Here is a 22205-nt window from a genome sequence, read left to right on the forward strand (position 1 = left end):
CTCGAAAGTCGCGGGTTTGATCACGGCCGCGGCGGTCGCAGTTGGATGGAGGCGAAATTCTGGAGACCCGTGTACTTTGCGGTGTCAGTGCACGTTAAAGGGACACTGAGGAGAAATTGAAGTTGGCTTGTATCGACAGAATACCAGCTCCTGATTACAAAAACGCCACTCATACTGACAACAAAGCTCTTGTAACGTAGAAAAGAGCAAGAACCAAAATACAGGTATCGCCGCCACAGGCCAAACTCGCAAGTACAAGCGTCATGACGTCATATAACAAAACAGTGTTGCTAGAACCAATGGTTCTAGCAACGCTAGGACACGAGAAGCACAAATCACTGAGGCGCAGCCAATGCATGCGCAAATCTCCTTGACGTCGCCAGATGGCGCCACGTGCCGGGCAGCTACGCGCTCGCCTGAAGCATCGGGACCAATCAGCGCCTGCTCGCCGGCGTTAGGCGGCCTCCCGGTATTCCGCTAGCGGTATCAAGGTACACGGTATGCTAAAGGTGTCTATTTGCGAGAACTTCGTTGACGACTTCGAGAACGAGATCCATCGTAACGCTCGCAAAACGCCGGTGCAAACGTAAGCGAAGCAACTGTAGCGACGGCCGCAATAGCCGACAGATGCCTTCAACGTGCGGCCGCCGGCGGTAGCTTTCTTTTCGGCTGCTGCTGGGCCGCACTGCTGGCCGGCAGAAATCACGGAGTCTGCGTTACGTCATGTGCACGTCATGTTTCACGTCACTTAGTCCTCTGTAGTCATAGCCGAATCCAAAGTTTGAATCACAGCGGCGGGAAAAACCTTTTCAACTTCGAATCCAAATTTCTTAGAAATAAATGCATTTTTCGCTGCCGGCCAAGTGGCAACAAAGCCATGACATGCCGAACTATCGGATTTTGCTATAAAAAATATATTAATAGTGCTCTCCTCAGTGTCCCTTTAAAGAACCCCAGGTGGTCGAAGTTCTCCGGAATCCTCAACTACGGCGTCCCTAATAGCCTGAGTCGCTTGTGGGCGCTAAACCCCATAAACTGAAACTGACATCTGAAGAACTTCGATTTTGGAAGCATATTCGGACAGCTAAGCATGCGCACTCATAAAACCCCACTTAGTTCTACACCCAGGACCGGTAAGTTTCTCACACGATGCCTTACCTTTTTTGCAACGAGTAATGGCTGCAGAAGTGATGCCGCATTCTTTGTTAAGAACTTTTTATTATCACTATTAGTCACACAGATAATGATTAGAAATGCGTATGAACATGATGAGAAAGTATACAGGTGAGGTCATGCTGCTGAGTAAATGAGTTTCAGTTCAACTACCCAGCAGTTGTGCCTTGGTCTGGGCTCGTGGCACACTTTGTTTTGCACGTCTATTTACAGGGTGGGCGCGGAATCCGTTTCTCAGATTCGCACTGCCTTGACGTTCACTCCTCGCTTGATCCGTAGTACCAGTGGGTTCATATCGATCTCGGCAGGGTCCTGAAAAAGACATGCGGTAATTTGAGCTCTTGTTTTCCGTAAAAGACGTGTGGAATTAGAAAATAACCGCCACCATGCCTTCTTGAGGCCAGTTGGTGAAGGCTCGCAAAAGTGTCACATGAGATGCAGCGCAGATATTGTCGGAGTGGTTTTGTTGTCCCACTGCATGGGAGAAACTTCGTCTACAACCTCTGCAACGTAACACGAAACTACACGTGTTGATGAAGTGTGCGCACAGCTGTATTTCTTGGATACATGGTCTGGATCTGCGGAACACACTGCTCCCACAAAAAGGAGCAGAGTTACTTCCTTAACAGGGAGTGTTGCGCACTTTTTTTGAGGGCCTGTTTCTCAGCTTTAACTCCTTTTGGGTGATTCGATAGAGTGAACGTACTCCGCCATAGAGGTGAGTGTGGATGTGTTTAGCATGCGATTCTGACGGGAAAATAAAATAAACGTCCGGCGAAAGGGTATGAAACTGTTGCAGGCGAGACATTTGTTTTACTACCAGTTGTCCGGACTCCAGCTGTTTAGTGTATACACAGATATGTACACATATATACAAAGAATTCCGTTTTTATCTGCGGGATTTTAAAAAATTCCTGTGAGCAAACTACTGGCCTAATCGAGAGCAAACTTCACTCACGGGGTAGCATATTATGGTCTACGTTCTTTGAGACGTAATTAAACGTGGGTACTTGCCTGCGTTTCCTGAAATTAAGAAAAAAACTGCTGTCAACTGCAAGTAATGCTGTCGTAGACGCGAGCTTTACGCGAGCCGAGCAGCTGGTTTGACAGGGCGTGCCATCTGCCGGAAGGCAAGGTTCGACGAGCAGACGAGCCGCATCTTCGAAGCCAGCGCGCTACCCTCTCACCCACTGAGCCGGGACGTCGTTTGCCTCGCCTTCCGGCAGATGGCGCGACCTGCCAAACCAGCTGCTCGGCTCGCGTATAGCTCGCGTCTGCGACAGCTTTACTCGCAGTTGACAGCAGTTTTTTTCTTAATTTCAGGAAATGCAGGCAAGTACCGATGTTTAATTACGTCTCAAAGAACGTAGACCATAATATGCTACCCCGTGAGTGAAGTTTGCTCTCGATTAGGCCAGTAGTTTGCTCACAGGAATTTTTTGAAATCCCGCAGATAAAAACGGAATTCTTTGTATATGCAACGCTAAACGCGCTCTGTAAAATGCTTCTCTCGGTTAAACCGCTCGCTTATTCGCGCTGGAATTTGACGCAGAGATGGCATACGACAGTCTTGTTATTTCAACACCAAGTTTGGATGATTTATTTTAATGATTTAATCAGAATCATAAACCCGCGTCGTCTGGAGCATTGGCCACCCCTCATAGCAAGCAGCTTTCGCATAGTACTCATTTAGCTTTGCAATGATCTCTAGCGTAGCACAGCTTGTTCTTGTCGCATATTAAGCTGTCCGGTGTCACACAAGGCGGTAGATTATACTACGTTGCGGAAGCGGGATTGAACAGGCACATTTGGAGCTCCAAAGGACGACCTCGAAAGAGCCACATCGCTTGCAGTAGTATGCCGTTAGTGTATACCGGTACTAAGACAGCTTCTGCAGATTGCCAACGGCATAGAAACGTTCTAGCGTTGCTTGTTGCTCCCAGGTGTGTTCGAGTTACGCTTCGGCGCATACAGAGGTGAAGTTCAGGCCACATGCTACGTGTCTGACAATGACTGCGATCTATGCTCCGTCAGCGTCAAGCGTGGAGAAGGAGGCCACCCGTATACCTTGTCGCTGTTGGGCGTCGCCTCGAGGCGGTACTTGCGCAGGAGGTGGGCAAGCGTGAAGCGCATCTCCATCTGAGCGAACCGCATGCCGATGCAGTTGCGCGGCCCGGCGCCGAACGGCTGGAAGGCCAGCGGGTTCTGGCCCTTGCGCCGCTCCGGGAGGAACCTGCAGCCACAGGTGACAACAGGATCAGCAGGGCGCTGCATCTGTACTTCGCCCGCACGTATATACGTTTCACTTACACCTTTAGCGTACCGTGTACCATGTTAGCGTTACCGGAGTACTGGGAGTCCGCCCACCGCCAGTCCGCACACGTCTGACTGGTTCCGATGTTGCAGGTTTGCGCGCAGCTGCCGGGTACCTGGCGCCATCTGGCGCCCCTCAGGCGATCTGCGCATGCGCTGTGACGGCGCGCGAGCTCCCGGTATTGCGGTAGCTGTAACACGGTACACGGTATGCTAAAGGTGTCTAATAAAGCGGACGACGCTGACGTGACGGTTTTGTGCCTCCTTTCTATGGCTAGCATATGTTGGGAAGCCGCAAGAACTGTGCGTAGTTGACGGGTTCACATTAGAAGTCTTTCGGAGTACTTTGTCTTGTTTTCCTTTCGCAACAGCGTGAACACGCGCTGCCGATAGTTCTTTTTGTATTCAACGAGCTCTCGAGGTCGGATACCTGCCAGGCTATTCAGGCAAAAGAGTACAGTATTGTGTCCAGCTTCCTGCCTCACCCGCTTGCACTAGCGACCTCAGAACTCTTTATCAGTAACAAAGCAGAGGGTTAATGGTAGAAGGTGGGGAGTTATGTTCAGTTGCACGGCTCCAAGCCAGTGGCGGGGCCGCACCGAGTTTCCTGGAATGCACACAGCTCAGTAGGAGCAGCTGAGAAAGTGATCACCTGTCCGGGTCGAACTTGTCGGGTTCCTCCCAGTAGCTAGGATCACGGTGGATGTACTCGGTGGCAGCCATGACCGCTGTGCCGGCTGGGATCTTGAGCTTGCCGTATTGCTTGTCCACCACCGCCTCCCTCGTCGTGAACCTGCGTATGCCATTTTCACGGCTGTGAACGACCTTGTGAAGTATCACCATATGTTCACAGGGCCATTTTAATGTAGGCGTAGGAAGATCATGTGCATATTTTCAGAGTCTAGGTCTGTTGTCGTGGCATGGTCAAGGATTTGGAAATGTAAACGGAACAATTGAATAAATCCTCGCGATAACTACCTATATGGTTGACCAGGTGGTCTGACCATGACTCTGATTGAGACCAATTCGCAATGACATATGTTTCAGCGTAAGAAAGTCGTTATTAATGGTAGGTGGAAAATTTCTGGAATATTTGGCGTGCTTGTAGACGCTTAGCGTGCATACGCGTAACCCGGAGTTTCACTTACGCGAAGATGGGTGGGTAGAGGCGCATGGTCTCCTGGATGACGCAGTTCAGGTAGGTGAGCTTCTGGATGGTGCTGTAGGTGATCTCCTCCTGCAAGGGTATGGCCGCGAGCGCATGACGTCTTAGGGTAAAAGGGTTGGCCAATAACGCCTACTATATTGGTACAAAATAAGAAAGATGCGCAAAAAATAGCGGAAAAACCATCCAGCTGTGTTTGGTTGTACAGTTGGGTGACAAAAGTCTCCAGGACGCGTGAAAAGCGACTTACATGCATAGGTGTTTGTACTCGACGACCACACATCCCAGTCACTGCAATCGGCAATCTTGCTTCATACCTCTTTCTCTATTAGGCCCCCTCATTCCCCGTGCAAGGTAGCCAACTGGAACAATTTTCTGGTTAACCTCCTTGCTTTCTTCTCTCTCTCTCTCTTTCTCTGAGCACATGGACCCGACCATCGCCTCCATCAGTGCAGTCTCAACAAGCCACAGACTCATAGTGGAGCTATCGGCTTCTGTTGCCGCCCGCGAGTCCTAGGGGCTTCTGTCCCCAGTATAGCGCACTTCTCAGATGACCCTACCGTTCTTTTTTTAAACGGGTGTACAACACGAAAACCAAGCATGGCATTGAACTGTGCCACCAGTCTGTGGTACAGGAGGAAGAGCAGCACAATGAGAGAATTATAGGAGAAATTAGGCTACCGAAAAATTCGGCGGGTATGGTCGCAAATCTCACGAGGAGGCGGTAGCTGCTTAGCACTGACGCTTTCGACACCCGCGCTGCTGCACGGTGTTCCTATAGCACGGACGTCATTTGAGATGACAGTTCGAAATGCGCCTCGTTCGGCGAAAAAGCCGTAGGTGCGTCTCTGTGTGTGTTTACCGTGTATGCATGCGTGTAGAATTTGGCACCGATGCCGATGGATAGGTGGGCAGTAAACCCCGCGCCATTTGGGGTCTCAGCGGATCGGGGCAACTTCCGGACATAATATGTGAAGGAAGTCCGGAGATAACGAAGTCAAACCGCACGCGCAGACCGAAAACTGACTGAAAGGTGACCTAAAACTCCCCTAGCTGATAGGGCAGCCTATTTACCTTGAGAGCATTCCATACCCTGTCGCCACTGCTAAATGTCGGATGCTACGAAGATCCAAACAGACCCTGCGGAGCGCGGGCAGCTCACGCAGTCAATCGCCTGTCATGCTTCTGTACGCTGTATCTTGTGTTCTCTTTCTCGCAAGCGGCCGCCGCGGTGGCTCAGTGGCTATGGTGCTCGGCTGCTGTCCCGAAAGACGCGGGTTCGATCCCGGCCGCGGCGGTTGAATTTCTTTGGAGGAGAAATTCGAGGCCCGTGTACTGTGCGATGTCAGTGCACGTTAAAGAACCCCAGGTGGTCGAAATTTCCGGAGCCCTCCACTACGGCGTCTCTCATAGCCTTAGTCGCTTTGGGACGTTAAAAACCCTATAAACCAATCTTTCTCGCAAGAAAAATGCTGCGCCAGGCAGCAATCTTTTTTTTTTTTGGTAATAGAGCGAATGCTACAGAGCCGAAACGCTCCTTTTCCTACGCAGCGGAATATAGTCCCCAGTTGCAGTTAATCTGTAGCTTCCTCCTAAAACATAGTGCACTCGTAACACTCGTCATTTAAGGTATGTTTCTAACAAAAGTACACAATATCAGCGTTAGACAGTTGGCCCAAAAACGCATTTTTTGATCGCTGCAAGACAGTATTTCAAAGGCTGCGATAAGGGCACAGAGGCATCCTCGTGGTGTATTACGTAAGCCGCTTAAGAGTACAGGTCGAAGCGAGGATTCCGCTACGCAGAAAAACTACATCAGCCTGGCGGCTGAGGCCGTGACCGACCAACGGCACCGTCCCCGGCCCGGTAGCTCAACCCCCGGGCCCTCGGCTTAGGCTGAGGCCCACGGGGAAGCAAGCCTTAGCTGAATAAAGTTGATTGACTGACTGACTGACTGACTGACAGGTCATCCTGGAAGTTACGTTCACATAAGTCAATTGTTGTCTTATCACTGGGGCTCGAACAATACACCCTATCGTTTGTCGGTGCGTATCCCGGCCGTGGAGTAAGGTCGTTCGAATTTGACGAAAGCGAACCGAGAGAGAGAGAGAGAGAGAGAGAGAGAGAGAGAGAGAGAGAGAGAGAGAGAGAGAGAGAGAGAGGGGCCGCAGGCTCTGAAATGCTGTCCACCTCCACAGCGTGCAGTCAGTGCATGGCAGGATATAGGATGCATGCTCGTAGATGAACTCACGTCCGGTCCCAGTGTGGCCAGAAGCTCCTGACGCACCTTCTCTTGAACCTCGGGGTAATTGACCAGCATATGGGAGACGAGTGTGAGGGTGTTGCTCGTTGTCTCGTACCTGATAAGGAGGGGAATAGATAACGGCCGATGAGTTGTACTCTTGCGGTGGGTCTCGCGTGTATACCGCGTTATCAGTGCGGCTAGCTGAGTGTCGCTGTCCGCGGGACAAAGCCGCACGCGCACTCACCCGGCGACGAGGACGAGGAAGGCATTCTGCGTGATGTCGTCATCGTCCAGAACCGTCTTGCTCGTGTGCACTAAGCCGTTCGATGGGGCTGTTGGAAAGAGGGAAGAACGGGCATATTATGCGTAGCATATTGCAATCACTCAGTTCAGCCCTTGGGCGCGGCCGGGTAGCCACCAAACCACGTGACGTGACGTCACCAAACCACAAAAAAAAAGGAAAAAAAAAAGACGGCTGATCATGGTGGCGGTTGCCACCGCCGCGTTTCAAAGGGGGCGCTCCTATCCACCCATCCATCCATCCATATGTCACTGAGGAAAAGCTGCTGAGAAAATCGAGTGCCGCCAAGCAATACCTCGCGCAAAAAGACCGCGCAATATGCAACGCATTCTTGGCTTAACCAAGCTAAGCCTGGGCATCTTTTTTTGGGCGACCGGTGTTTTAGCAGCCTGGCAGTCCGGTGCTCAGTCTGCCTACACGCTTCAGCACGGAGAATGAATTGACGAACTAAGAAGAATGTAACGATACAATACCGTAGCCTATTGAATGCAGAAAGGAGACAGTCGTCTGCGGTTGTGTCATTACACACGTGAACGATATCACGGCGCACGAGTTTGCAACGTCACTCTTAAGGCGCGGGATCGACTAGCCCGGCACGAAATAAACATTTGTTCGTTCTGTTGGGATTATCCCGCGTATCAAACAGTTTTCCGCGTCTAAAAGGCGCGGGAATAATTGTAGGTGATATCATTAATCTCACGCACAAAGTAAATGTTAAGCATCGCAGTTTTTTGTTCCTTTGACGAAGCTTTCGCGCACCGAAGTGCCGACTCTTTCCACAGAACGTTACTGCTATATGGTCGTCTCACAGATAACAGATAAGGTCGCAGGTTACAGATAAGGTCGTCTCCATAGCGACTTTGGCGCATATCTGCGATAATACGCCCTGAACCGGCTCACATAAATTATGCGATGAGGTGCTCGTTGAGAAATGAACATGCAGTCATCGTCAACAAGGAACGAAGAAGCCAAGGAAACCTGAGGGGCCTCACTTTATCTCTTCTTTGAACGCACTGGTGAAATAGAAGTGCCGTGGCTACATTGCTTGTTAGCAAAATGACGTACGCATAGCCATTGGGCCGCCGCGGTGGCCCAGTGGCGGTGCTCGGCTGCTGGCCCGAAAGACGCGGGTTCGATCCCGGCCGCGGCGGTTGAATTTCTTTGGAGGAGAAATTCGAAGCCCGTGTACTGTGCGATGTCAGTGCACGTTAAAGAACCCCTGGTGGTCGAAATTTCCGGAGCCCTCCACTACGGCGTCTCTCATAGCCTTAGTCGCTTTGGGACGTTAAACCCCATAAACCAACCTAAACCAACCGTACGCACCATTGGAACAAAGGGGCTACTCAAAAAATTAAAAAGAAAATTATAACACTATGCGGTTGTGAACTTACGCGCAGTTTGCTTCAGTTCGTGCTCGTTGTCGTCAGCGGCCGTCAGCTGATCTGAGGTGACGCTCCCGACGTCCACGCTGTGTGACTTTGCTTCTATCATGAGCTGCAGCAAATCCTTCTGCGACGCCTGCACATGACGAAATATTACCGGAGAGCTGCTGAGTGGTGGTTTGTGGAAATCGAAAAAATGAAATATGCAATGGCCCACTGCTGTACGAGCCCGTTGACTAGTTTCCGTCATTAGATTCAAACGCGTGCGATAGGCTGGAGTTACATCAGCACTTCGGGCTGCAGCAAGTTACTGCTCCGGAACTGACCTCTAGGTTCGAGAATATGGTGCTCATCTCTGGCCAGCTTAGCCTCTGCCATTAATGAGTCTTTGTCCCTCTAGTGCACTAGTCAGGCTACGTGAAGCGTTGATTTGAGCCCCTGCTCCTTCAGATCTGAGTCTTCCCTTCCTCCGTTCTACATGGCCTTAACTTCTTTAAAGAAGGTAAGGCCTTCGCTGTGAAACATTTTTGAAGATGCACTCGCAGCTATTTGAGGGAAAATGGATGTCACTGAAAGCTTGTACTGCTTCACAGGCTCAGGAGAAAAGATGCGGCTGTGACCGAAGTGCAAAGAAATGCAGTGGTCGTACATGACCACTTCTCATAATTCTGCTTCTGACGAAAGGCCGCTGTCGCCTGACATTAGAGTTCATGTCATCTATGAGTACTTAACTTTAAATTTCTATGAGGTCTACAGAAACTTAGGTAACGTGCGCATTTATGGCAAGTGAGATTCGGCTAGCTCAGCACAAGTAATCGTTATTTTTAAGACCAAAAATTTATCGCTTATCGAATAACTTCTCTCTTATGAGAGGCCGTAGGATGCAAGCGTGCGATTTCAAAAGCTTTCTTGAATTCAATTTCATAAGTAAGCGTGCAGTTGGGTTCTTCGCAGATGCGCCGAGTGTTTCTCCCTAGCGCAGTTACAAGAGCAGCTCGGGTTACTCACCGTTGTGTTGTCGAGCTGGCGCTGCTTGACGATGTTTCCGCACTTTTCCTGAACTTCCTTGAAGGGGTGCACGCCGTTGTTGGTGCTGGCGAGTCTCCAGTCATTCAGGTACCTCAGCACGAACTCCAGTTCAGGGAAGGAGGCTGGTGAAAGGTAGCCAAGGGCATTTTGTTTACTCCTTTTGGTGGTCGCGAAGTGGTCGAAGTTACCGGGGCCCTACACTATGGTGTCCCGCATAGCCTGAGTCGCTTTGGGACGTTAAACCACGTACAAGCGGACCAAACCAAATCTTTTTAGTGTTTTTATTACTACATGAAATTTTTCTTCTTAGTAAAAATTGATTCTTGGCTGTTTCCCACTACATTAACGCTTGCCCGGCAGCAAGAAAAAAATTATGGTTGAGAAAATTGAAAGAGAATTTTCCCGCCACTCTATTCAAGCTCGTTACGTCTACGCCAAGAAGAATTCGTGATGACCGTATGGAGGTGATCGGCAATGTAGCCAAGCCTCTGAGACCCGCACAAAAATCGGTGTCGACGCACGCAGTTTACTTCCCAGATCGGTCGGTGGTGGCGACACCTGTATTTAATTTCTCGCTCTTTTTTAGCTTATAGAAGTTCCGTTTCCCATGAGAGTGGTCTCTTTAGAAAATCAACGCAGTACTCTATCGATACAGGCCAACTTCAATCTGTTCTCCGTGTCCCTATAAGGTCTTTGGCTACCCTAAGGCCTTTAGCTCTTATCGCACTGTTAAGGCATGCAGTTGCTTATTTAAATAGGTTTCTCTGCTGCATTGTAAGGACACTCGAAAGCATGAATAATTGTCACAAAAAAGTGTCATGTTCATGTTACCGCGACGTTAAAGCGGCAGTCCTGTCGCTATGATCAACACGCAGACGACGTTACGCTCCGCCCTCTCGCTCAACTTGGAGCAGCAACCCGGCGATAACATGGCACTCTACTTTTTATAAACCAACTTCCATTTGCTTTTTTTGCCTAACAGTTTCTTCTCCATGTAACTTCCCGTATTTTTTTTTCATTGGCGATGGTATTTCCTTCTGGAAGCACATCGGTAAGTGCTTTACCAGTACAGCAATTAACGACTATTTGCGTTTTAATTGCTTGTATATTGAATGCTCAGGCTGCCATAAGAGCCAATAGAGAATATACTATGTTTCTTTTGACCGCACAGAAGTATCACATTACACCATTGAAAAATGTTAACAAACTAATTCATCCTCGGTAAATAATATTCGCCGAAAGAAACAAAAAACTGCATTCCGATGCCAAAAAAAACTACAAGAAGTCCGCCAAATTTTCCGCCGAGGAGTTGTACCTCGAGGAGTAGAGCTGTCGCTCTGAAATCTTGTTGCGACCAGCTCGTGTTCTGCGCACTCACCCAGCAAGACCGCGATCCAGGAGAAGGTGCTGCTGAAGAGCAGGCGGCTGCTGACCAACAGGCTGTGTTCGGGGTTCTTCTGGATGTTGTACTCGATGCCCATGGCGCTCCGGCAGATCACGTCCAGCGTCAGCGCCTGGTACATGTTGCCGATGTCGAACTCCTCGCCGGTCCGCGCGTACTCCGCGATCTTGGCCTCGAACTCACGCACGCTGCACACCACGCCCGGAGCCATCTGCGGCGTGCGCGGAAAGCTTGAGTCACGTGTTGATCCTAATGCTGTGTATGGGAAACACACGGACCTTCAACCCAGGACATCACTACAGGCAACGCTCCTGGCAATCACTAGAAGCAACGCCCCTGGAAGGGCGTTGCCTGTAGTGTCTTCGTACGGTTTCCACGTAGTATTTCACTTAAGCGCAGTTCGAGCCTTTCCGTTTCATCCGCGCCAGAAGCGCTAACTAGCTGCAGGTGCAAATGGTTATTGCAGACGGCACCGTGTTCTTTATACCAGCTGTATGCGAAATATACCTAAAATTAATTTAAGTGATCCAAGGTAATGTTCGTACTTGAAGGTATCGTTACACAAGGTGTGGTCGGAGACCCATTTCCGAGCATTTTACCCCAGAGAAGCCGAGTACCAGGCTGGGGAAAAGTTTGTATTCATTGCATCCCTGGTGTGTACTCCCTGCGGCACTGGGGAACAAACCTTGCACCTTCCGCATCAAAGACGGATGCTCAAACCACAAGGTCACTGCTGCGGTCCAAGTGATCCTGGGTAGCTCAGAGCTTGGGTGCATGTATGCGTATTACGGTGAGCCAGTGATAAGAGAGATCCACCTGAAACGCTGTTAACAGTTCGTGTAGCAAAACAATTGCATGATTCGCAAGGCAGCATTGACGAATACGTCAACTATAGTGAATGCTTACCATGCGCGGAGGATCATACATACAGGCGCCCACGAACTGATCGTGAAAAGAAAATAACGGAAAGGCTGAATCGCTTAGCAGCCAGGAAGTGAACGATGGGTTCGACCTTCCCTTGAGTGATCTTTGCACCCCCCTCCTCCGCTTAGCGCCGTGCCACCCCTCTAAGCAGCGTGTAAGTTAATCGTTTTCATGTCTGACGTGTTCTGAAAAGTCCTGTGAGGACTTGTAGTACCAGTGTTTGAGAAAGTTGAAACACTTGACACTGCTAACCCAGATGTAATACAATTATAGACAGTGCGAGACGCACTAACATGGAAGCGAACGATGCGACAAAACTGTTTTCCTAAGCTTGGTACTTGCCTTCAAAGTCTATGTCGGGAGATGCTCCGCTTATTCTTCTCATACTATCATGTACGGAAGGCTGTAGACTTGTCTTCAGCGCTGTAGCACTGCGCTGCGTGGCAAAAGTAGTTTATGGGTTTCGGATGCAACGCCCGACTGCTAACTCAGCGAGATGCGGGCGCCGCACCTCGTGCGTATACCCCACATTTGCTGTGCGATTATCAGATTTCACTTTCTGTGCTCTGCATCATGCCGCTCTAGGTTTATACACGCAAACCTGGCGCCTTCTTCTTCTACTCTTCTCTACTCTAGGTTTTGTACAACCGTGTATTCAGGCAAATTTCTTTCGTACTGGTGGGGAATGCTTTACACTCATCACGATTTTATCGCAAGCACACGTAGTACACTGTCGCAACTCTGTCACATTACAGCGTCAGATAATGGGAGCTTTCCGTTCTAGCCGCGGCGCACATACGCGACCAGGGAATATTGCAGCACTTGTGATGTCGTGTATCGTATAGCGGGCCGGAGCAGAAACACGATAACGTAATACTGTATGCATTGGGAAACAGGATGACGCATTGTGGGCTCTGCAAGTGGGCGTCGAGATAAATAAACCGACGCAGGAAGTGTGCTTCGCTTCAAACATGCATGTACACGAACTAGCTTCTTCGAGCGCTGACTACACAAGGGTCACAGTCATTCGGTGCGATAAGTGGCGGATGCCTGGACATATTTGCAGGCTCACAGAAGGAAACATTGCGAGGTTTTGCTTTTATAGTGCGGTATCATCTGAAAGGGTTAATTGACGAGATTCTTCTTAATGCGCAGACAGCCTAAAAGAGAGAGAGACATATGGCTCTATATGAGCTCCAATTGAGGTTATAGGTACTCCTATTAGTCAAGAGGAATACCTAAAGGACGTGAATCATCTCTTTAACTTTGTTTCTTGTCGGTAGTGATTTGTAGTAAAAGAGAGAGAGAGAAAGATGAAAGGAAAGGCAGAGAGGTTAACTAGCCGATGCCCAGAATGCTACCTTTTACTGTACATTTACTCGTGGGAAGGGGTTCGGAAGGGAATATAGAAAGGGAAGAGAGGAAAAAAATCACTGTAGGTGAGGGCCATAAGATGTACCCAGTCCGTAGAGAATGGGTAAAAAAAGAAGAGGAAAATTGCCTTCGCATAGCAAACATGGTATTTTTATCTGGGGTCTTTATCCCATTAGGCCTCTTAAGCTAGCTGCTGACCGCTGCTAGTACGTCTGCTTTCTTGGAATTGTCGCTTTAACTGAGCTTCACCAGGTAACCGTGGGCCACAATTCACGGGATATATGAGCGTGGAAGCTCATATCACGAAAGTCCGGCGCCAGTTAGTCACGATGGGCAAGAAGTCCGCTACCAATGCGCCGTCCAATGACGAGCCGATCGTACCTGCTAGGAGAAAAGGCAGAGCTGCAGATTCGCTCACCATCTTGAGTTTGTTGGTCGTGAAGGAGGGCGTCAGTACGCTCCGGACTTCCTTCCAGCGCCTGCCCATCAGTTGGATGAGGCTCTTGTTGTGCGGTTTGGGCGGCCGCTTGGACTGGAACAGAAGCTGGAGGAGATGGAGCGAAATAAAAAAGAAAACAAGGTAAACTCACTAACCTGAGACGATATGCGAACTTGTTGCAACTCCACACTCACTTTTTTTTTTGTGATCGTGTTGTTCACAGAGCGCAGTACGCAAGCAATTCCAAACAGTTTGGCAGCACCTGACCTGGTATGCATGCTTGCGCGATTGAAAATTAACTGGTTCTAAATTTTCTCCGCCGCACAGCACTCTACTTAAAGATAACTTCTGCTATGTAACTTTAAAGTTCGCCAAGGCGTCAACTACCCGCCTGTTAATATTGATCATAGTGCTATTAAAGTTTTTAAGACAGGCAACTGCAACGTTTCACGATAGCAGAGGGGAGACACAAGAGTGCGGTATTAACAACTGAAACATTTATTGATCCCAGCACAAGTTTCACTTTTTAGTACCGCATACTTGTTTCTCCTTCTTGCCATGCTGCGTTGTAGCACTTCTTTGCTACGATAATGTATCCACAACTGACGTGCATCTATCTCCTCCTGTGTGATTAGAGCGCTGTAAAGGGGTACCTGCGTCTGATAAACAGTACGTGTTCATTGCATGATTAATATGCATGCGGAGTACATACGCTTCGGTCAATGAAATCCTGGAAGTCCTTCACTTGAATCATCTTGAGCAAGTCGAGGTCAGCGACGAGCAGCACTGGGCGGTAACCGTTGAAGTATCTGCTCGAAGGAACGAACACCATTCTCAAGTACGTACCAGCACAACACGTAAGAGGAACAAGTGGGTGAACTTACCCTACTACTTTCCCGTACTTCTCAAACCATTCTCGATATGCCTTTACGGGGGTCTGCGAAAACGATTAAACAAGTACATTGCACTGTGCTTTGGAACTGTGCCGCAGTGCTTTGGAACTAGCCACTACATATCGTAATATCTCTAAACCTGCTACAAGTGCACTAAAAATAAGATCGACTTATTAAAAGTAAGGTACAGTTGGTTTCCGCAACGCCTTTGTCAGCGGAGCGAGCGAAGCACGCGAGATGAGGGTCGCCGCTAAACCGTGGTTAGGTTGGCTTTACCACATGACAGCAATGTGTCGTGGAAAATGAATACTACTAGAGACCGCAGACCACCATCAAGCCTACCCCACGTTCACGTCATCACGTGGTTTCGCAGCGCTAGTACTGCAGGCAGGTGCCCAAGGTTGCGATCGAAGAGTGATCGAAGAGTGCTGTTGGAAGAAGCACCACTTTCAGAGGCGCGGCGCGTCGTTCGATAGATCTAACGTTCCGCTGAACGCGATTTCGGTAAACGCGATCAATAATATACTTTTGCACGTGATTTTCAAGGGCACGTTTTGACCGTTCGGTATAAACAGTAATTCGATGTATCCGAGTTCAATACGTCCGGGCGCCAGCAAAGGTGTACCATCAACCGCTTTTCAAACGTCGGTCCAGAAAGCGGCCCTAGCACGAGCGAATTTCCTGGGTGGTACCGGTAACGTGTGCATGTGGATCACGAATGGAAATGCGTGTTACAAAGCTTTAACCGCGGCAGCGTGCTACTAATCATCATCATCATCATCGACCTGACTACTCCCACTCCATAACAAAGGCTTCTTCCAGTCTCTCTAATTAGCCCTGTCATGCGCCAGCTGCGACCGCCTTATGCCCGCAAACTTCTTAATCTCATCCGCCCATCTAACTTCCTGCCGCCCCTGCTCTTGAGAGCAAGTTAACTAAACATAGTGTAGCCTGTGCGATTTTGGTCCCTTGGCTGCTAGCGAATTTCTTGCTCCGGATATTGCAACGTCGATAGCGCTCTGTGATGTAAAGTCACGACGGTTTACCTTCTTGTATATTTCGTTCATGTTCCCGGTGATAATGCTGGGCTCTGGTCCCGGGATGTCGAGGTCCTTGAAGTAGCAGAAGTGCTGCTTCCTCTTCCTGTTTATGAGCATGGACGAGAACGTTCGTATGAGTGTAAGGGTGATGCGTGCCGCTAAAGGAGGCGTAGGTCAGAAGCCGACCGACAGCCTCTTATCGCGAACATCATGGACTCAAAAAAGTGGCCTCTTCTTGATGATTACCAACAGCTGAGCATGTATAGCGGCCGGGCCCCGGACAGTTTGAATGATTTCAGGCTTTTTCTGCTCGAGAAAGCGGGTTCATTATAGATACGGTTCACCAAAGCGACTTTAAAGACTCCATTCAGTGTTATTTCTAAAGAGAAGTAAAAAAATTGCATCAGTGATTCAGGAAAACAGGAGAAAAAAATTCGTCAGCTATTCAAGAAAACATGATCTATAGTTGCCTCATCCTATACACTGTCATTTCCATGAAAAAGCAAGTTCTCGTCAGCCAGTGTAAGTTCGATCGACATGCAACCGGTCACATTCATTGCAGGTTCAGACAGCGCCTCCTCTGATTTTTCAATGTTAGCCGCATCTCTTGCTTCATGATGGGAACCCTTTGACTCCTTAATTAAGATGCTTGCCGCGATGCGGCGCTAGCAATGTGAAGTGATTGGGAGTGCACTGGGAGCGCAGGCAACAATAGGAAAAAGGAAGTTGTCACGAATATCAAAAGGAAAGTCCGCGAAACCGCGACGCCTAACTGGAGACAAAGATGGGAGCAAAATAGTCAGTGCGTGAGTACAGATATGGTAAGAGTGAAATCCCGAAGGAAACGTGTTTGAAAATTAAAGAGAGACAGAAAATTGTATCTGAGGCTAGATAAAGTTGCCTCAAAACTTGGCAGTATAGAAGCAAGTATGAACAAAGAGATATTTGTGTAGCATGCGGGAGCAATGTAGAAAACCTTAAGCATGTTCTGGTAGACTGCAAAGCTGTACATCTACGTAGATATTAAACAGGACACAGGGACTCTTCCAGTAGCTTTGGGTTTTAGGGAAAGTGAAAGAAAAATTAACACATCAGATGTAGAGACGACCAGGGGAAGACTAGTGTTGATTTCACGATAGCAGAATGGAGAAATTGCGCGAAACGTCACAGAAGCTGAGGTAATAAAGCTTAGAACATAAAAAATAGCCTAGTATAAAGGAAAAACTAAATAAAACATGATTAAAAAAAAGAGGAGGTCGGGAGTACGAATGAGATAAAACAGATAATTACTTTAATTTACTAGGCAAGGTGGCACTAACCGTAGCTCGGATAGCCGCCTCGGTGGCTCATTGATTATGGAGCTCGGCCGCTGACCCTAAAAGCGCGGTTTCGATCCCAGCCGCAGCGGTCGCATTCGACGGAGGCGGAATTCTAGAGGCCCTTGTAATGTGCGATGTCAGTGCACGTTAAAGAACCCCAGGTGATCGAAATTATCCGGAGCCCTCCACTACGCCGCCCCTCATAGCCTGAGTCACTTTGGGACGTTAAACCGCATAAACCTAAAACAAGCCAAGCGAATATTTTTCTGACTCAAGGAGCGCTTGCTTGCACTGATCTCTGAGGCGGCTTAGTTCATTCGCGTTCCGTCGTATAGCGCGCCGCCAAGAGTACTCTCCCCCACAATCGTGGAGCAGGATCGAAGCCTAGCCGACGGGGAAGAGAAAGGAAGGAGGATAGGAATGGACCTTGATCGATCGGATGAGCCCTATCAGGCTGGCATTGAAATAATAGAGGAGGCGCTGTTTCAGACGAACATTTAGGTTAGGTTTACGGACTGTAGCGCTGTGCTTGGTTGGTGTACTCACATGTACCAGTGCACCAGGAGGAGGATGATGGAAGCGGCAACCAGTTGCCACATGGCGTCACCGAGGTCCATGGCACCTGCCGAGTCCTTTTCCTCTCTGCACAAAGATGATACTTCTTAGGCTTACCCGTGCAGGAACAGTTTTATGGAGACCGCTTGGAGGGGGAGGGGGTGGCCCTATTTGTCCAATGCATTCCTTGAACTTTTTTTTCTCAAAAAGTGAGGGTGTCAGTGAGATGTCCTCGTGGATAACTAGGTAAATTTTCACTGCACAATTTCTCTCCTTTTTGCTTGCAGCATTATGGGAGATGAATAGCACTCATAGCTTCGAGATGCGACAGTTCACCTAAAAATGTCTGGCAAGACGAACGCTTCGACTTTTTGCGGTTCATTGAGAAGTCCATACCCGGTCGTCTCGCGCACACGACACTGACAAACGGATAACTCTATACCCATGGTCAACAGGATATGTCTGCTCCTCGTCGGTAACTGTATAGTACTGTAGCACGACGCAGTAATGAAATATTCTGCCAAGAGTTAAAGCTGTTGCGAAAACTTGTATAAATGCGTATTGTGGTCCCCTCGCATTCCATGCATAATTTTTAGCCTGTCCTTACCCGAACGCTCAAAATTGTAATGTCCAATGACGGCCTGCTTAGATGAAGCACAGATTCTGGTATATACTACAACTGTGCTCGATAGCTATCTACTGTGGCCAAGTTTTGAGTGGATGCCCAGCTCCGCTAACCGGAAGCGTCAGGTGTCAATGCGTTCAGTCTAGACGTGCGATAGGCTTGTGTACCATACGTGAGTTGCTGGTTGCAGCCGCCAGTGTACTTTCGAGGGCACAACGTCCTTATATCCATTAGAGATAGGCACGTATGCACAATGCACCACTTGCTCGTATGTTTCAGAGGTTATTGAGCGGGTACATCGCGATAAATTGTTTGCTCAGAGCTATCGCCGGGTGTGGGAAACGCCGATAGGTGGCTGGGCTATCTTCAAGGTGCGTATCGACACGTCACGAGAACGAGTGCTCGTGCTGGCCTCGAACCGACCTGTTCGCACTCTGGTGTGTACAGTTCAGTGTTCTCGTTTCGGCTGCGGGCTTTGAACCACGTTAGAGGTCCCGATATTAACTTGTTATCAGTCTCTCACTTCCAGATTTGCGAAAAGATTGCTTGCTGTAGTGAAACCCCTCAGTTTGGTGATAACACTGAAGAAGCGTTGGTTGCAGGTGCAAACGCTCTTGTGGTTAACCAGCAATTAATAATCAGCCAATATTCACTTATTACTGAATAATTAACTTTCTGCCCTCGAGAGATACACGATCAGTCTCAATCACAAATGGGAACATAGTCAGAGGAAAGCAGCAACTTCGTCATTTATATACAGCGCCGGCCTGGTCTTGATCATTCTTTTTTCTTACTTCAAGACTATGAATAAAGCGCCAAACGCATTAAAGAGTCTTTAAAGGGCAACTGAATGGGTTTGAGAACTCGACGACCTTAGAGGTCGTTGTGTGAAAGCTGCAGGGAAAGCATGCCAAGTCTTTTTGTGCGATAGCGTTTGAACTGATGACGTGATCGCTGAATAAACCTGCGGCGACTTTCAGGCATCTTCGCAGTGCACAACGGCAGTTAGGGAGCCCGACGATGACGTCATCATCTGCAGCGGAGGAACATTTTCAACGCAGATATGTTTGCTCAGAGGAAGCGTTGTTTGTTGGCGTCAGACGACGCACGGCAGGATGAAGGCGAAGGCAGCGGAAATCTGAATCGCCAGACACAATGACGTCATCTAGTTTCTCCGCACTTCTTTTATGCTTTGAGAAAAAGCCTGTAGACCGTCGCGACTTTAATCGGCGATTACGTCAATACATTAAATGCTTCCGCAAAATCACTTGGTACTCCTAACTATTCCAATTCTGGTATGTCGTCGAATTCTCCAAAAAGCGTTTGAGCTTCTCTTTAGAAGTGTTGAAAACAAAGGTGATTTTTTTCAGGCATTGGCCTATTTGATGTTTGTTTTGCGTTCAAGGCGCTCTATCTTTTTTAAGATGACACTTCTGCCGTGTTTTTAACGGTGCATATCTTAAATAGTAATCCTTATGTGGTTTGATGTTAATACGGAAATCTTAGCGTTACCTTAGACTGCTTTGTCTCATAGGGGCTAATCAAAGATCTACGAAAAAAAAAAGAAAATAAATACTTATTTTCTCTTATTCGCTGAAAAAGAAGCTCGCGTGAATAAATTTAAATACGTAACTCACGCAGTAGCGTGCGGCAAAATGTACTCGATCACTACCGTACGCTGCTCACTCATTCACTTCCTCGCGATTTTTATATCTTCAATGCAACGGTCGACACAATGGATAGTGATCATTTTAGGCTTGCTCGCCAAGCTCTTCGATCAACGCATATGTGCGCCGTCAGCTTTCGTTCTTACTACACAGCCACGTCATAGGGAACATTCAGCGGGGTACCGTATATGCAGGTGAGTGGTCGCGCTTCGATTCACCCTGGCCGCTCCGCCGGCACCCCGCGAATGCTTCTCCTCTGCGCAACTGTTACTGGGGCGAAGAAAACCTTGTAGGAAGCGCACCTAGCATCTTCGTCCTGAGTGTTTTTTTTTTTTTTCGGCATTGCCATTTATCGCGGCGAATAGGATGAGCTGAAGTGCGAAAATACTTTTGCGCATCTCTGACCATAAAGGAAGCGAATATAAACGGTGAATACAAGGGGGGGGGGGGGGGGGGGTACTGCGCACAAAAAGACAAGGACAAGAAGATAACACAACAAGCGCAGAATATAAACGGATAATCATGGTGTGCACGGTAAGAAACAGCTTTACATGCAGAAACAAACTGCAAAGCTTCTCCTTCAAAATTTTTCGTAAAAGATGGGTGCAATCGATGCACCACCAAAAGAGAAAACGTACTGACCACTCTAGAGTTCCATTTGAGCGCACGACTGTAGCTGAGTACCTTGATCTCAGAAAAGAAAAAACGCCTGATTTTCAGTGCTGACCTACGCAAACGAAACTTGAGGCTGTAATTAACAGCATCTGAATGTCATCATGGTATGCCTCCGGGCAAGCGAACCATGTATACTCTGTAGCTGCTGTCTGGTGTTCGCTATTGCTGACTGCTCGGCGTCATTTATTAAAAAGAAAATGATTGCTTCACCGACACTGCAGGCATGGCGGGAAATAAGCCGCACAGGAAGCTTGTTTTTTTTGTATGCGATGTCATTACTGAAAGACAAACAGTGTTTTTTCAGTCTACATTTCATTAGAAAGTCGATTTTAAATGCGTCTGTTTTTCTACTGAGGAACATGCTAACTGAACACTAACAACGCCGCGGCGACATCCACTGAATCTTTTGAGTCAGGCAGCAAATGTGCAGCGGTCTGTAGGCAAGGTACGATAAGGTAAGCTGTAAAAAAAAGAAAGAAACTGTCATTCACTTACCCAGCACAAGGAAAGATATATTTCGCTCGGAAATAGTGGCAAGTTCAGCGGTGCACGGCTCTTCGCTGGAAGCACAACGGAATATTTTGTTTTAAACAGGGTACTCCCCGGGTCGCCTGAGGGAACAACTTTAGAGATATTAGAAACAAGAAACTCCGAAGACTGTGCACCATAGAGTCAGGCCTTCAAGCCGCCGCGCGAACTAGGTATACAGCAGAGCGATTTCTACGCGCTTACGAATCAACGTTCGTCCCTACAACTCTTCAGATCTCGTGCTCGTGATGCCGCAAAGCCGAGAGCGATGTGAGAAGGCCGGTTAATATAGCCGCTCCATTATCTCTGCTCCCATCATCCCGGCTCGCGACCAGTTATCTTTCATCTGAAACGCACAAACGCTTGCACACACAGACGCTCATCATCAACAGGTCGATTGCGGTAGACGACGTCGTCCACTCCAACGTGCGGCCTCCACCTCCTCCCTCCGTACGAGTTTGCACCGAAAACAGTCAAGTCCTCCTGTACTCGAACGCACCGGACGAGCGTCGTTCTCACGAGCGGCCTTCTCATTAGTACGGTGCAGCACTGAGAAGGCTACGAAGGCATCGAAATGCGTTCACTTCACCCTACGTCGTCCGGTTCTCTGCTGAATTTCTGTGCAGTGAAGCTTCGTGACGACGCGCACAATGTCTTCATTTAATAATGCCGTTATATTTCGGGTACAGTACAGTATCTAACCATAATGTGGTCATATTCACTATTATCCTTGCTTCTTTCGCGTAGCCTTGGACTTTCACTTCATTGCATTACAACGGTGGTTTGATACATTTACCTCAGGCCCTGCTACTTTCACTGAAACGCACATCACACTTAAAACTGGGATATTACATCGTGTGGGGCTCACCGAGAAGAGGCAGACAAAAAAGAAAACATATTGGTAATTTGCTTAGAGTACGCTGTAGGCTTTGATTATGGGCCGCAAAAACACCGCGTGTTTAAGAATAAGCAGGAGTCGGATGGATATAAGTTTATTCTTAGCCGCACTGAAACAGGCTGGTACAGTTGCATCTTCCGTCACACTGCACCTAATTATAACGAAGCAAAGGGATTAACTTCCGTTTGTTATCCAAACATAGTGGAGCTTGTAACACTGATATTTCCGAATCCACTTTCCTCCTTTTCAACTCCTCAT

General features: G+C 48.4%; 1 protein-coding gene across 1 annotated transcript; it reads right to left on the reverse strand.

Moving 5' to 3' along the window:
- Positions 1–1198: 1198 nt before the first annotated feature.
- Positions 1199–21338, reverse strand: LOC149371334 (thromboxane-A synthase-like). The gene is made up of 15 exons (XM_089565338.1): positions 21017–21338; positions 17546–17641; positions 15687–15783; positions 14632–14684; positions 14460–14556; positions 13727–13852; positions 10987–11221; positions 9588–9730; positions 8589–8715; positions 7141–7228; positions 6903–7011; positions 4635–4723; positions 4139–4279; positions 3241–3406; positions 1199–1485 (listed from the first exon to the last, which is right to left on the reverse strand). Exons 2-15 carry the CDS (start codon positions 17614–17616, stop codon positions 1408–1410), a joined length of 1620 nt encoding a protein of 539 aa, XP_089421464.1. The 5' UTR covers positions 17617–17641; positions 21017–21338; the 3' UTR covers positions 1199–1407.
- Positions 21339–22205: the final 867 nt, after the last annotated feature.

The sequence above is a fragment of the Amblyomma mixtum genome, chromosome 1, assembly GCF_055824585.1.
Source record: "Amblyomma mixtum isolate Tamu chromosome 1, ASM5582458v1, whole genome shotgun sequence".
NCBI classification, from domain to species: Eukaryota; Metazoa; Arthropoda; class Arachnida; order Ixodida; family Ixodidae; genus Amblyomma; species Amblyomma mixtum.